This window comes from Galleria mellonella, unplaced genomic scaffold (genome assembly GCF_026898425.1).
Source record: "Galleria mellonella isolate WM207_F2 unplaced genomic scaffold, CSIRO_AGI_GalMel_v1 utg139, whole genome shotgun sequence".
Lineage (NCBI taxonomy): Eukaryota > Metazoa > Arthropoda > Insecta > Lepidoptera > Pyralidae > Galleria > Galleria mellonella.
Genome location: NW_026441995.1, coordinates 10,666,946 through 10,682,108, shown reverse-complemented (window position 1 = coordinate 10,682,108; position 15,163 = coordinate 10,666,946). Strand labels below are relative to the sequence as shown.

The 15,163-nt window shown below is 31.1% G+C and overlaps 2 protein-coding genes across 2 annotated transcripts; one reads left to right on the top strand and one right to left on the bottom strand.

Annotated features, from left to right (window-relative positions):
* Positions 1-573: 573 nt before the first annotated feature.
* LOC113511907 (zinc finger protein 93-like) lies at positions 574-6,080 on the bottom strand. The gene is made up of 10 exons (XM_026895634.3): positions 5,791-6,080; positions 5,410-5,539; positions 4,948-5,077; positions 4,569-4,765; positions 3,860-4,038; positions 3,222-3,417; positions 2,614-2,729; positions 1,786-2,054; positions 1,432-1,459; positions 574-788 (listed from the first exon to the last, which is right to left on the bottom strand). The coding sequence occupies exons 1-10, from the start codon at positions 5,913-5,915 to the stop codon at positions 722-724; spliced, it is 1,437 nt and encodes a 478-aa protein (XP_026751435.2). The 5' UTR covers positions 5,916-6,080; the 3' UTR covers positions 574-721.
* Positions 6,081-6,649: 569 nt separating this feature from the next.
* Positions 6,650-14,418, top strand: LOC113512422 (zinc finger protein 62 homolog). The gene is made up of 8 exons (XM_026896309.3): positions 6,650-6,881; positions 6,987-7,110; positions 7,632-7,761; positions 9,440-9,570; positions 9,892-10,034; positions 10,736-10,937; positions 11,929-12,047; positions 12,851-14,418. Exons 1-8 carry the CDS (start codon positions 6,796-6,798, stop codon positions 12,984-12,986), a joined length of 1,071 nt encoding a protein of 356 aa, XP_026752110.1. The 5' UTR covers positions 6,650-6,795; the 3' UTR covers positions 12,987-14,418.
* Positions 14,419-15,163: the final 745 nt, after the last annotated feature.

Here is a 15,163-nt window from a genome sequence, read left to right as displayed (position 1 = left end):
TTACAGGGCGTGCATAAGTCCTTACAGGTCATGGATATCAGAGGGGTTGGTGTGAGTTTACGAATTACGTTACTGCATTACATTTTTATGAATCTGTGTGGAAATCTGAGTTTTCAAATTCAATCGCTAGAGACGTAATTGATTTTCAAATTTATTAAGTAAAAAATAAAACATAATAAATCTGAAAGGAGGGGGTGCGATTGTTAATAATGGGAATTAGCAACCCCATTGCTAGCAATAAACCCTATTAGGTCGACCTCTTCGCGGTTTCCCTGGAAACCATCAAGCAGGTCTATTAAAATAATATTATCGTAATTGACCTGCTTAATCCTTACCTATCACCCCTTACTGATGCCCTGTCAGTATATACCGATAGCGCAGGCGCGAATGTCATTCCATTATCATTTATAAAAAAAAAAACTCTAGCTGAAGCCGCTAAATAAAAAACATATAAATAAACATCTTTATCAACTTACACATTTGTAATACAATAGAATGCCGCTTGCCCTTCGATTTGATATTTCAACATAACCATAAAAATTTATAAGGATTGTAAATACAATAAAAACAATATTATTAAAACTATTTTATTATTGTTACATTTTATTGTAAAAGTATACATTGCAAATTTATAAATCATAAATAAAAATGAGTACTCAAATAATATGATTATAATACGATAATTACCTATAACATCTAATAATGCCCCACTAATCTTCACTTAAAAATAAATTCCTTGCTGTGTGTCGTAGATTTTCACTTCATCCTTCTTCATCACTAACTCCGGTCTATGTAAAAAAAAATCAAACAAATTAATCAAATAAAATAATAATAAATGCTTTGAATATATAATAACCCTATGTAGTCTTTGAATCAAGAAAGTTTAAGATTATTACGATATTCTATTTACAATTATATATCAAAATCATGTCACGTCATGTGTATAAATAACAAAAACATTTTACAATAAAATAGTTGAGCTACGTAAGTACAAGTGGACATTTAAAATTATGTAATAATTATTATAATAAAAATCAATTATGAAATTAAAAAAAAGTTAATTAAAAATGGAGCTTACTTCGAGACTAGCTAGCAAATCAGAAGTTATTAAGTTACTTTCAAAATATAAGTACTTTTAAATGCTTAAACGACCCACTGACAAATAACAAAAAGTCAGCGCTGGGTCCATATCGCCGTGAAATATATAAATTAAAGAGCGATGAAATTGTCTGTATAATGCACATAAAATTATTACAATATCTAAAACAAAGCTGTCTGCAAATTTATGTGCATACATCTATTTACGCGCTTTACTTTGAGGACATGACTTTATTTGTAACCTGTGTAATGCAGAACCTTTTTTCTCTTATGTGTCTATGTAAATTAATAAAGAAATTGATAATTATATAATAGAGAGTATATACTACTTACAATGACAACTGTACGGTTTGCTGTTGAACTGAAAAAGAAAATAAATATATTAAATAAAACAGAGAATCTATATTTTCCAACGAAAAAGGCGAAATCATAATCTTTATCATCTTTATCATAAATAAAATTATTTTAAAAGAGTTGAATTAAGAGAGGCAATAAAATTAAAAGTATAATTGGAAACTTTGCAAATAAAAAAAACACAGTAGCTTTTTAATTGATTGACGTAAAACTTATCGATTCTAGGAATTATCAAAATCCGTTTATAAAATGTTGAAGAAATCGCAAAACATACAAAAAAAAATACAAGTGTATTGAGTATCAGTTCCTTTTTTAAATCGCTTAAAAACTTACCAATTTGAGGCTGTTGCTGTATCATCCCGGTGACGTCAGAGAAATACATTGAATGTGTGGTCTGTATGAACTCCTTGCTTTGATCAATATATGTGGCCTGCACAACGGGCACCGTCGTCTCCTCTGCCGTCTGTATACGCCACTTACTCAACGCCTCGTTCTCTTGCAATTTCTGCATTCTCTCTACTTGCTTATAGGTTGGCTCCCCGCCAATGTAATCACGCTTCATACGGTTATGATTGCGTATTTCGTGTTTTCGAAGGTCGGATCTGTGAATGAATGTTTTTCATATGTAACATTAATAATTTAAATATTCTTTATCAATAATTAAACTGTGTACCGTAACTTTCATATATTCTGTTCTTAGGCAATATGCTCGTTTTTATAAACATGGACACAGTAAAAAAACCCACCCACTAAATTTACAATTTTTAATTTATTTCTATTTTTACCAAATCTAAATAATTCAAAAGACATGGGTACTGATTTAGTGATAACTTTATGTATTCAGAAAATTCTTAGGATAAGTGTTTTCATAGTATGAAAAATTTTCAATGATGTATGAAATCATTTTGTGTCAACTTTTTATGACGAAATAGAAGACGAAGAGAAAATAAAGAACTCCGCATGTATAAAATGCAAGTGCAATAAAGCTCCTTGGAACTACATTATAATCTATTTCAATATCACATTGCTCATACCAGTTATCATTATTTAATTGGACATTGAGTGTCAGTATTATATCAAGATTTTTTTTACTAAAATAAATTTAAATAAGTAATGTGTAAGAATATATTTCTATACGAACAATAAAAAAACAATACAAACTTATAACAGAAGTCCCTGCCACAGAAGTTGCATGTGTGCTTGATGTGCATATGTGTAGCTTCTTGGTGTTCGCGGAGCGCAGTGTTCGTACGGAATGCCTTCTCACATAGCATACACTGAAACAATTTATAGAGGATTAGTTGAAGATGGTTTAAACAATAAGGCAATGCCTGTATCGTCTATTCAACTTTAAACATAAAACTAAATTTTACATAAAAATAATAAAAATTATAATAAAATTTACGGTATTAATCATATCATTGATATTCTGGAAAATTGTATACTGATTTTATAGTGAATTTGAGTATTATATTCCTTTCTCTCTCTCTCTCTCTCTTTCTCTCTCTCTCTCTCTCTCTCTATCTCTCTCTCTCTCTCTCTCTCTCTTTCTTTCTCTGTCTGTCTTTCTCTCTCTATAAAATCTTTTTTTTTAGAATGTTCTTTTAGTCTTATTTTATACTTGCGACTTCATAACTTTATCAGATCTAAGGTATTGAATTACATCAGAATAAAGTTTAGTATTAGAAAAAACTTCAAAAGAAAATAAACTCTTGTTTATTTTATCAAGTTAACTCCCGACCCTAAAAATTATAGAAAAAAATGTTTACCTTAAATTGTTTTTCCCGGTGTGTTAGCTTGTGCTTATTTAAATTAGATGGATTCACAAATGTTGCCGGACATTGTTGACATTTGTAAGGTTTCTCACCGGTGTGTGTGCGCATATGCATCACGAGGTAATACTTATGTTTACATTTGTATGGACAGAGATCACAGAAGAAATTGAATGTGTCTGTATGGACCAGCCTGCAAATGTATGAAACAATATTACATATATTATATTCATTTACTTACTTTGTAAAGCAAATATGTATATCTTTAAAATGATAATTATTATTTTAATCATATGAATGTATTGGTCCAGCTCATCTCAAGCGTAATTTGTAAACACCGGAAGTTTTTATTTAAATATATTTCTACTTTATTAATATTAAATATCTACATTTTCCATTTTATAATTTTTCATAAAAAACCAATTAATGGAATATTTTGAGGATTTTACTAGATATGCTGAATTTTTAGACTTTGTAGGATATCTTAAAACCTGCAGATTCAATGATGATATACTTCACATACTAGTACTTTTGCCATAACAATCATTAAAATTCCAATCTTCAATTACAGCTATGGGAAAATCCAAATCTTTTATTAAAGCTATGAGAATATGGAAAATAAAAAATATAAATACATGTGATTCTTAAGGCGAGCAATAATGGGGAACTCCTTGCCACACGTGGGGCACTTATGAGGAACAGTCTGCTTGTGTATATGTCTCATATGCTGTGCGATGCTCAACACTAGTTGGCCGCACACGTCGCAAGCGCGCCGCATGCACTGTCTCTCGCGTCGGTGGGCCATTAATTTATCCTAAAATATAATAAGGATACTGATTTACATCTCTATATATAATAATATTCGTTAATTACAAGTGAGTATGATAACATTATGGTAAAGTAAACATCACAATCAAACATGGTAACTGATCGTCACAGGGAGGCCGTTGTGTAGATATGTGAGGCTTTTATATACATTATATAATAAGTTATAGAAACATGGTATCCAAGTTTCTATAACATGTTTTATTACTGAATAAATTCAAACATAATTAAAAAAAATTCAATCTTGCAGTCTTGATCAAATAATAAAATAAAGAATTCACATAGTTATCAATTATTAAAATGGTATATAACTTAATAAAAATATTTGATGACTTACACATAAATAAAATTAAAAATAATACACTCAAATTGAAGACTCCACCTTTTTGAAGTCAGTTAATTATCAATTAAATGAATTAGCAACACTACAATAAAAATTATAAGTAATTTCTTAAAATTTATTGAGTATAAAAAGCAGTGTTATGAAATAAAATAAATAAAAGATTCATACTATTTTACCTTATTTGGGAATATCATATCACAAGGTGAACATTTAAATTGTTTTATCTTAGGCAGTTTCTTTTGTTCTAATTTCTCCCTTTTCTTTCGTTCCTTTTCCAATTTCTCTTCATACTTCATTCTTTTTTGTTTCATTTGATGCAATATCAGTTGAAAGTCATGCTTAGAATATGGATACGAGTGCATGGATGGATCACCTATAATATATGTGTTTAATTTTAGTGACAGATAAATAGCATTTTGGATGATGTAATACTTATTAAGAATTTAATAAAAAATTTATAAAATTTATTAATTTTTTTTTTTTATTAACATTTAAATCTGATTAATATTCAAACTGGTGTCAAATATAAAATCACATTTTTCATTAAATAAATACCCATAGGATTTAATATTTTTCTAAATTTCTTGTCAGACGTCTCACATGTCCTCTTGAATGTCATTGCCATCTTCAGTCTTTCCAAACATTCTGTACAAATATATTTAGGCAAAGAGTCATCAAGCTCAATCTGCAAAGAACAATTCATGTTTTATTTGGTAATTATTGTTTTTTATAAAGTCATAATTCAAAATTTAAATAAATAACAGTTTAAACAATAAATTCACTGCTAATACAAGATACATTAAATCAATTTAAATCAAGAAAGTAACAGTATTAATAACATTGAACAAGTTACCCTAAAGAAAGTATGGGTGTAATTGAAAAAAAAAAAAAATTCTACTTAAAGACTGTAAAGTCATATGATTCACTGAATACAATAGATTCAATAATATTATGTTTTGACTTATGTTCATTAGAGAAGAAGGTTCAATTTAATGTAAATTATTAGTGTAGTCTTACATTGACATTTGTAATACTGCGAATAGCACTTGTTATGTCATATCCATTTATCTTTTCAGTTAATGGTGTACACCCACTTTTGGCACACACTCTACAGATCATATCCTTAGCCAAACGATCAGTGCTTTTGCTGGAAAAATCAAACTATAACATTACCTAAACTTTAAAGTAAGTTTTGTTGATTTTTTCTCACCAAAAGAGTAAAATTAGTAAAATAATGGCAGAAATCTTCGAAAAATAGGAAATTGACAGTCTAATTTTTTTATTTTAATCCAAAATTGATACATGCACTGTGAAGCAAAAAGAATGATATTTTACATATAACAAATAGTGCCTTATATAATTGTGATTAAAATAAGTTAGAATTGTTCACTGACGTACTTGTCTTTAATAAGATTTTGCCAGTGGTCACTATTACTGCTTCCCTCGTCGTCATTTACATAGTTTGAAGAATAGGTCACTCTGTTTAATTTTAATAACATATTTTTAGTCAAATATACTGCCATAATAATATATATATGGAATAATGTTTCTTGAAATATTCAAAATATTAAATACTAATTTAAACGACCTAATATACATTTACAATGCAACTATAAATATAAACAAAATAAACATTAAACAAATCAAGAATGATTTCAACAAGCTACTGATTCTGAGCGTGTGCCAAAAATATGTGTCAGTTAAACGTCAGTTAGTTGATTGATCAATCAATCAATTTAAAATTATTTTTTTGGAGTCTAGAAAAACATTGTTTGAACGGAGCGCTTGTTCTTAGAGCCAGATAATTGGATAGACAGGATATGCTAGTTAAACACAGGGTCGGCAACGCGCGCGTAAAACCTCTGGTATTACTGGTGTTCATAGTCTACTGTAGCCATTTACCATCAGGTGGGCCGTATGCTTGATTGCCACCTCAACGGTATAAAAAAATCTTACACAATTAGACAAATGGCGGGAATGGTAAATATTTATTTTAAAATGAAGAATTATAGTTTACTTAAGCACAAATAGCCGATGGGACAATGCATACGACTCTTATACATGACTTTGGCAGAAATGGTCGTAAAATTGCCTTTGAGGACAAAAAATAAGGTGAATTTTGGAACCAAATATAAGTTAATTTAAAATTAAAGATATTTATTTGTTCTGAGATCGAAAATATTGGATCTCCGTTGATGGATATTCTCAAATATGTTTATCCGTTTGTGAATGTCTTAAAGGTTGCTGTCAACTGTCCAGTATCTGTCAGACGTCAAATAATATCAAATTGTTTTGTTGTGTTTATTTTTTTTTATATTCGCTTGCTTGTTGTCTATAACATATTATCTTCTTTAGTATAAAATATATTACATACTTTTAAATAAATATTCTAGTTACACAAATATGAGTTCTTTTTTATTATTAAAATCAATGTTATTTGCAAACGCTTTGCAGTCAACACAAAAAAAGAAAAAGAGGAAGTTAAAGAGGTAGGTGCAGTAATAAATTAATTCATTAGACTTCATACCTCAATAAATAAATCTTTTATTTAATAAATATACAACTTTCTGAATTAACATAATCATATGTTTCAGGCATTCAATAAAAAAAATAAATATATGTAGAATATGTAACTACGAAAAAGCTGATATTCCAATTTTCAATAATTTTCTTCAACCAAACATTCCTGAAGAAATCAAAAATTTTTCTGGTGTTACAGTAAGTGAAATTGTACTTTAAATATTGTAATAACAAAGTATTATTATTTTTACAAAATAACTTTTAATGTTTTTTTTTTATATATTTTTGTTTATATTATTATAAAACTTTCAATTTGTATGTAAGAAATATTTTTTTTTTCTCATTCAGATCTGTGATGTTAATTACTTTGTATTGATGTTATAGAATAATGAGATTTTTATACTTAATACTTGTTATATGATAGTACCTGTTAATATTATGATAGTACATAGCCATTAATCTACCATAATGCATAAAAATGCTAATTTTGAATGGCATATCCTTACACAATGAATTAAGAATAGATCTAAGGCCACCTGATAAATGTGATGTTATTTTATGTTTAGGTACAATTACTGTATTTTGTATATATCATTAGTAAATATAATAAAAAAGTTAGTGGTTTATCTGATGGAAGGTGGACTTATAAAAATACAATGGATGCAGTTCTATATTAATTATTTAAATTGTACTATAAACAATGTTTAAATTCATTACAGATCAACAATTCAGACAAATTTTCCAAACACATGTGTCAAAATTGTTTGGATCTCCTAAATGGCTGCATTACTTTTAGAGACATGTGTCAGAGGACCAACAAACAAATTATTGAAATGTCTATAAAGAAAGGTAAAAGTTTTTTTTTCTGTAAAACAATTACTAATACATTTTTATTGTTTATTTTTTATTTATTTGTTTTTTTATTTATTTAAACTTTATTGACCAATAAAAGGTAGATTAATACTACACGTATTCTCTACCAGTCAACCTTTAGGTAAATACAATCATCATCATTTCAGCCATTATCCATCCACTGCTAGACATAGGCTTCCCCCATAGACTGCCATAAAGAATGATCCTGAGCCGTGTGCATCTACTAACTCCCTGTAATCCAATAATTGAGGTTGTTACTCCATCTGGTGAAGGTCATCCGACACTGTGCTTGCGTGTATGGGGTAGTACCTTTCTTCCCCACCATTTGTCGATTCTTCAAGTTATGTGACTAGCCCATTGCCACTTCAGCTTGTTTGTGCTTCAGGTTATGTCAGTTACTTTAGTTCTTTTGTGGATATTCTTGTTTCAGATTTTATTACACAAAGAAACTTTAAGCATAGTCTGCTGAGTAATTTGAAGCTTTTGCCTACAGACAATCATGTAAGCCTTCAAACTTTGAGATATTTTGAATGAAAAGATGTAACATATTTTTCCAAACGCTGCCTAACCAAGTTGGATTCTATGGTTGATCTCTCGGTCGAAGTTGGACTTACCTATTCGGACAAGTTGTCTACATTGTTATACATGTCGGCAACTTTGAGCATAGTGTTTTCAACCGTAACCAGTATAGGTGTAACATGGACGTTAGACATGATTTTAATTTTGTTCATGTTTATCTTAAGACCTACCTGTTGAGAAACACCATTGAGTTCATTGAGCATAGTATTAAAATTCTCCAAGGATTGCGCAATGATTACTATGCCGTCTGCAAATCGAAAGTGAGTGATGTAATCGCCATTGATGTTTATACCATATCTTTTCCACTCAAGAGTTTGTAAACATCCTCCAAAGCAGCTGTAAAGAATTTCGGGGATATGACGTCGCCCTATCTAACTCCTTTCTGCACTGGAATGGGTTTCGTACTCTGGTTCTGTACTCAGATAAACATCGTAATTATACTGTACATATACTTCAACATTTCGATATATCTATAGTCAATCTGGCATTGCTGTAGTACCGGTCATGCCTTGACCGAATTGATTCGACCAAAGGCTTTCTCATAGTCTACAAACGCAAGAGCTAGTGGCAGATTATACTTTTCGGTCTTCTGTATAAACTGCCGTAGCGTATGTATGTGGTCTATAGTGCTAAAGCCCTTTCGGAAATCTCATCGATCCTCAAAGCTCGTATATTTGTATGTTGCCAGGTCCAGTTGTTTGGTTTAGTAGCGGAATCTCTGACGAAGATTCTTAACACCCCTTGCTCCGCCGTTACCGTGACCGCTACCTTGGTCAGGAATAGCGGAGCCTCCGGGAACTGGGAATCGATTTCTTAAGTTTACCATTGGGGGGTTTTGCCAGTAGTTTCTACGCTTGGCAGGCGGATTGGCAACCTCAATTTTTGCTGATGTTTTAAGAAGGACATTCCTGTCTATCTCTCGACCATAAGTTCCCTTAATTGCCTCTTACGACACCCACGGGAAAGGAAGGGATGGCTCATTCTATGCCGGGGCCGACACGGCGATAAATACAATAATAAATATAATTCTAAATTATATTATGTTATAATAAATTATATTATTATATTTTTACAGAATTCAATGATTACGAAAGTAGAATAAAAGGCGAGAGTGATGACTCATACAATGTTCCTTCTCCATCATTCTCAGAAGATAATTCGGAAATCTTGGGGTGTACTAACTGTTGCAAAGAATTTTGTAATCTGGTTAGTTGTAGTAATTTTAGAACTTTAACATACTTGTGATTTAAATATTATATACCTATATGTTTTAACAATTAAAACTCTATAGTAAAATATTAAACATTTTGTGTCACAGATAATATAGTCATGAAAGATATTGATATCTCTTGTATGGTTTCATAAATGCACACGACAACTGTTACTATAATCTTCTGAATATTATATTAGTTCACTTTTGTTACTCTGACACATTTCTTTGTATTATATATAGTTTCGCATAAAAATATTTGTTAAAAAAAGCTTATATTCCATAGCTTTATCTTAATTGCTTTTTTCTTCCACCAGGATACATACAACGATCACCTACCAAATTGCAATACGAGAACACCCAAAGACCCAAAGCCTCCTGAGAAAGTAACAAAGAAAAGATTTCTATGTGATGTATGTGGAAAAACTGCATTTTCAAATGCTAATTTATTAGTTCATATGTATGTTGAATTTATTTGGTTATTATAATTAAGTTACCCTTCGTCAATGTAAATTTGACTTTTCTGTAAAAGTGACATTTTGTCATAGTAAAAAATGCCTTTTATGTTATTTGCATACATATTTTATTTCATCAAAATCCGTTTAGTACATTTTACATAATGTGTGTATGAATAGATAGCCAAGCGAGACTAGTCTTAACCTACAAGTACCCTTGAGCAAATTTTTAATAGCATCTCCAAGGACAAAAAAAATGTGCTTAATGGATAGTTGCATTCCAGCTTGTTTCGTCACAAGTACTATCGTTGAATTTGATGCTTGGCTCCTGCACGGCCACCCCATTGAATTTAGTCCGCCCTCCTCCCACTCCCTCCCTTAAATACTGAACACAAGGAACCAAAAGGTTACGCACAGTGTGGTTTCATAGGAGTTTCCACTCGCGAACGCTCAGGTTGTAGAATGATCTTGCTGCCGAAGTTTTTCCTAAATATACTACACCATAGAGTTCTTCAAAAAGAATGTAATAAGATTTCTTAAGGGTCGGCAACGCGGTCGTGACATCCTTGATGTTACAGACTTCCTCGGCCTACTACAATCCCGTTTACCATCAAATGAGCCGTATGCTTGTTTGCTACCGTACTAGTATAAGTAATAAAAAAACACAGATAACTAGTTTATATATAAAATATCTATAATATTCCAGGGGGACCCATGAAAACATTTTCCCATTCAAATGTGATGTTTGTCCATACAAAGGTCGTACGATGGATCTACTAAGAGTACATAAAAGGTCACACATGACAGACAAGCCGTACAAATGTACGCAATGTCCAAAGGCAACGACGACATCAAGTAATTTAGCTAAACACATGCGACATGTGCATAGTACTACTAGACCTTATAAGGTAAATAATGAGTATTCATAATTAACGCCATGTGGTTCCAACATAGAATGTCCTTCTTTCTCGTGAGTGACGTGTAAGGCGTATTAACTACGGAATTTAATGGACGAGAGATGGACAGCATCAACCCTCTTAAAACATCACCAAAGCTCAATTGCGGTTACCAACCCGCCTGCTAATTGTGGCAACTACTGGCAAAACCCCCTTATGGGGAAAGGCTATGTTCAGTAGTGAAAGATTAACGGCTAATATGAGCGAACGAGCGCCTACCTTATACCGCGATTAATAAATTCTCTACCTACCGACTTTCGAAACAATATCACTGTTAAAAACATAATGTTTAAACTGAAAGCTTATTTACTGCCCAACCTTGCTAAAACAGCAGAATATTAATGTAAATATTGACATTTGAGAACGAAATGTAAAGTATCACACACAAGCCCAAGAGGTTTAAGTGGTACTAAAAATCCAGTTTTTTTAATGTATTTATGCATGCTAATTAATTAAAATAAAAGAAAAAATGGTTATAATAATTGATGATTTATAATTAAAATCACTGTAGCCACAAATCGTTGTTAACAGAGAAAAGTAATCTTCGTACCTAGGCAACTACTTGACTGAAATATACTTATGTCAATCCGATTGTTCTTACATAAAAATATATAGTTTACTTACGAAACTTTTAACAAATGACTCTTTGACAAATTAGATTAAATTCTTGTGTCACAATTGATTTTAATTTCAATATTTTAGTTGTCTTTCTGTAGTCAGCCTCGATTTAATTTTTTTAATCGAAGCGAAATCATCTATGTTTATCTTATAGTGTTTATGATATGTTTATTATACATTATAATAAGTTATTGATAAATTAATGAGTTATTGGTATCCTCTATGAGTGGAAGCTGGAGTGCAAAGGTTTAAACATGGTAGATCACCTACTGATCCTTTTGAAGTCGGTTGACAAAATTTATAATACCAAAATTTATTTTTTCAGTGTAGCTATTGTGACAAAGCATTTTCATATCAACACGATATGAAAAGGCACATAAAAGACATACATCTCCGGCAAGGCACTGTAAAATGCGATGTTTGCTTCAAGAAGTTCAATACCAAGTAAGTATTGTACAATTTAATTGCTGTTTAACAAAACAATATCTAAAAACCTTTTTCTTTTGATTATAATAAGGAATTATCATAATTTTTTCCATAAAAAAAAATACTGATCTTGATAGAATCAATATTGAACAACCTGATTGGCGTAAGTATTTAGAACAATTTTTTAAGGAAGGCTTGGTCCCTTAAAAAGGAGCATACGTACTCTTTGATTTCTGATATGTCTTCGCAAAGTTACACTCTTCTTGGGGTAGGCACCAAATAATTTTGTGTGAGTGAGTATGGCCACTTGACATTCCCCCCCTCCCCCCCCCCCCTCCTTTAAATACGCCTATGAACTACACGACTAGAGTAGGTCCCTTCAATTAGAAATCCTTTTAATAAAAAAAAACATAAAAATTAGTTCATTATCAAGGAATATATTACGGGTGTAACAGTCGAATTGATAATCTCTTTTTGGAGTTAAAAACTATGTACCCAATGTGATGAATAGATATCTATTATAAGAATAATTGTATCTAATGTCAAATCTAACTATTGGTACAAATTACACTTTTGAGTGGCTAATTTGAATTGTACAAAGAACTACACTTACGTTATATCCTACGTTCACGATAATAAGTTTTTATTGTAACTAGTGTTTAGAGGCGCAGTTAAGCTTTTATTGCAATTTATCAGCATAAATATGTACGCGATCATAACACATCTTTGTTTACAGACTGACTTCCTACGAATGGATGTATGAAAAATTTGACTGTAATTATAAAAAAGAAGCTCATTACATTATATTTATTACTTTACAGAAAAATTTTACAAGGGCATCGTTGGAAAATTCACAAAATCAAAGGCGAAAGGCAGGGCCGTTTGCCGTCATATTTACAACACCAGACAGAAGATTCTAGTGAAAATAATATTAATAAATCTGACACAACATGCTAGTATTAACATAATTAAATTAAATTACTGAAGGGTCTGTACCTACTTGCGTTGATTTTATAGTTTATTAAATGAATATTCTAAAGTAGGTGTAACTATATACTAATTAATAATGTCAGATCCCGATATTTGACAATATAATAGACCCCAAGGTCTATTTAGTGAAGGAAAAGATATTTAATCACCATATCAGTCGTTAACTGTTTACTGCTGAACATATTCCTCCCTCATAAAGATTTTGCCAGTAGTTGTCGCTACGCTTGGCATGAGGGTTGGCAACCGCAGTTAGCCTTTGGTGATGTTTTAATAGTAAGTTATTTATTCTTTATTTATTACAGTTACAAAATTTACAAAATCATTTAAATATACAGTTAGTACTAAAATTTTATAACTTTAATAATCTGATGTGTTTTTCGCGTCTGAAATGTATTTATTTATTTTTTCATAATAACGAAAAAATACTCGTAGTTTCTTTTCAGTAAATAACAATATTTCAAACTCAGTCTCGACACATATATATAAATAAAACTCCATTGCCAAATGTATGTAAGTGCGTCACTTCAGAGCGGCTTTACCTGTTTGACTATTTTTTTTTTTTATTGTTTGTAATTGTCAGGACAAGTTTGTATGAATGAAAATGTTTAAAAAAATCGTACGAAAAACTAAAATTTTTTAATGAAAAATTAGGGAAGATTTGGATACATTTTCCTCATTGATACAACCGTACAAAACCGGAGCGGGCAACTAGTACAATAATAAACAGATGTAAGTCTTATAAAAAAAAAAGTTTATTTGAATAAAGATAATTTCTATTGTAAACTTTTTGCCCGTTCTTCTGTACTCGTGGTTGTCAAGAGTAAAGAATCCAATAAGACGGACCACTTTTTGATAGCATACCAAGATAAAACGTATACCAGATTTTAATTAAACCTTCAGGAACACTACGGTGAAAACTGCATCCAATCGCAAAAACTACTGCACCAAGCAACCGGTTCCTACATCACGTAAATGCAAGCAGACAGACAAGATGTCTAAAAATAATTATTTTGCCTCTATGATCTCATATAATATTTTCTTAAACATCTCCCATGTAGTGATTTACAATTTTATTATATTAGTAAGATACATTGAAAGCAGTGTATAGGTACGCCGTTGATTTTTTTAAACTTATTCTAATTTAATCATGATTAATTGCAATTTCTTTCCCTTATGTTCAGACATTTAAAGGGTTTAAAATCAATGGATCTTAAAATAATTCAATTATTTATTATTGTATTTATTAAACTTAGTAGCCTATATTTAGCACAATACAACATTATTTTACTTTAATTATTATGACAAAGTTGAAAATTAAACTGTATTTATATAGAAATTCAATTTTATATCCAGCCAATACTAGTTATTTTATTACAGCCAATACTCATATCTTTAATTGTGTTAATGTAATGCTAATAGCAATTATTTTTATTACTGTAACAGTATAACTCTTTTTATATATACTATCACAAGTATAACGACTTGATTGTATCATTTTTTCCTGATATTTAAATAAATATATTTTTAAGGCAAATAAACTGGCGACGAAGTATCACCACCTTACATGCGAACAATGTCGGGACTCACACTGGTTGTGTTAGTAAGAGGACTAGCAGCCCCATTGCAATGTACCCACTCAGGTCGACCTTTATGCGATACTTCCTGAAAACTACCGGGATTAATTCTTAATGAATTCGTCACGATGTTCTGTTTTCATCCTCACCTATAATCACACCCCACTAGTGTATATCGATAGTAGAAGCGGTAAAGAAACATCTTAAACTAAGGGAGAAAGAGATGATTGGTAATGGGGTCTAACACTCCCATTCCTGGGGGGAAAGGGATTGTTAGTAATGGAGACTGAGAATCCTATTGCTAGCAATATACCCAACCAGGTCGACCTCCTCGCGGTTCTCCCTGGAAACTATCGTGGTTAATTTCTGATGAATTCATCATGATGGGCTAACTGACCTGTTTTCATTCTCATCTATCACCTTTCACTGGTTCTCCGCCAGCGTATACCATTAGCGCAGGTGCGGTTACCATACCATTTTCACCCATAAAAAAAAATCCATTCCGGTGGGGATTGTTAATAATGGGGACGAAGGGCCCCATTGTTAGCAATATTGTGGATATTGCTAGCA

Bases quoted from the DNA above. Each gene is read 5' to 3' on its own strand.
- LOC113512422 (XM_026896309.3), top strand. From the start codon at position 6,796: ATGAGTTCTTTTTTATTATTAAAATCAATGTTATTTGCAAACGCTTTG. The intron at 10,035-10,735 runs GTATGTTGAATT...ATAATATTCCAG, and splicing joins GCTAATTTATTAGTTCATAT to GGGGACCCATGAAAACATTT. The intron at 10,938-11,928 runs GTAAATAATGAG...TTATTTTTTCAG, and splicing joins GTACTACTAGACCTTATAAG to TGTAGCTATTGTGACAAAGC.
- LOC113511907 (XM_026895634.3), bottom strand. From the start codon at position 5,915: ATGGCAGTATATTTGACTAAAAATATGTTATTAAAATTAAACAGAGTG. The intron at 4,766-4,947 runs GTATTTATTTAA...CATATATTATAG, and splicing joins AAAAATATTAAATCCTATGG to GTGATCCATCCATGCACTCG. The intron at 789-1,431 runs GTAAGTAGTATA...TTTTTTACATAG, and splicing joins CAAACCGTACAGTTGTCATT to ACCGGAGTTAGTGATGAAGA.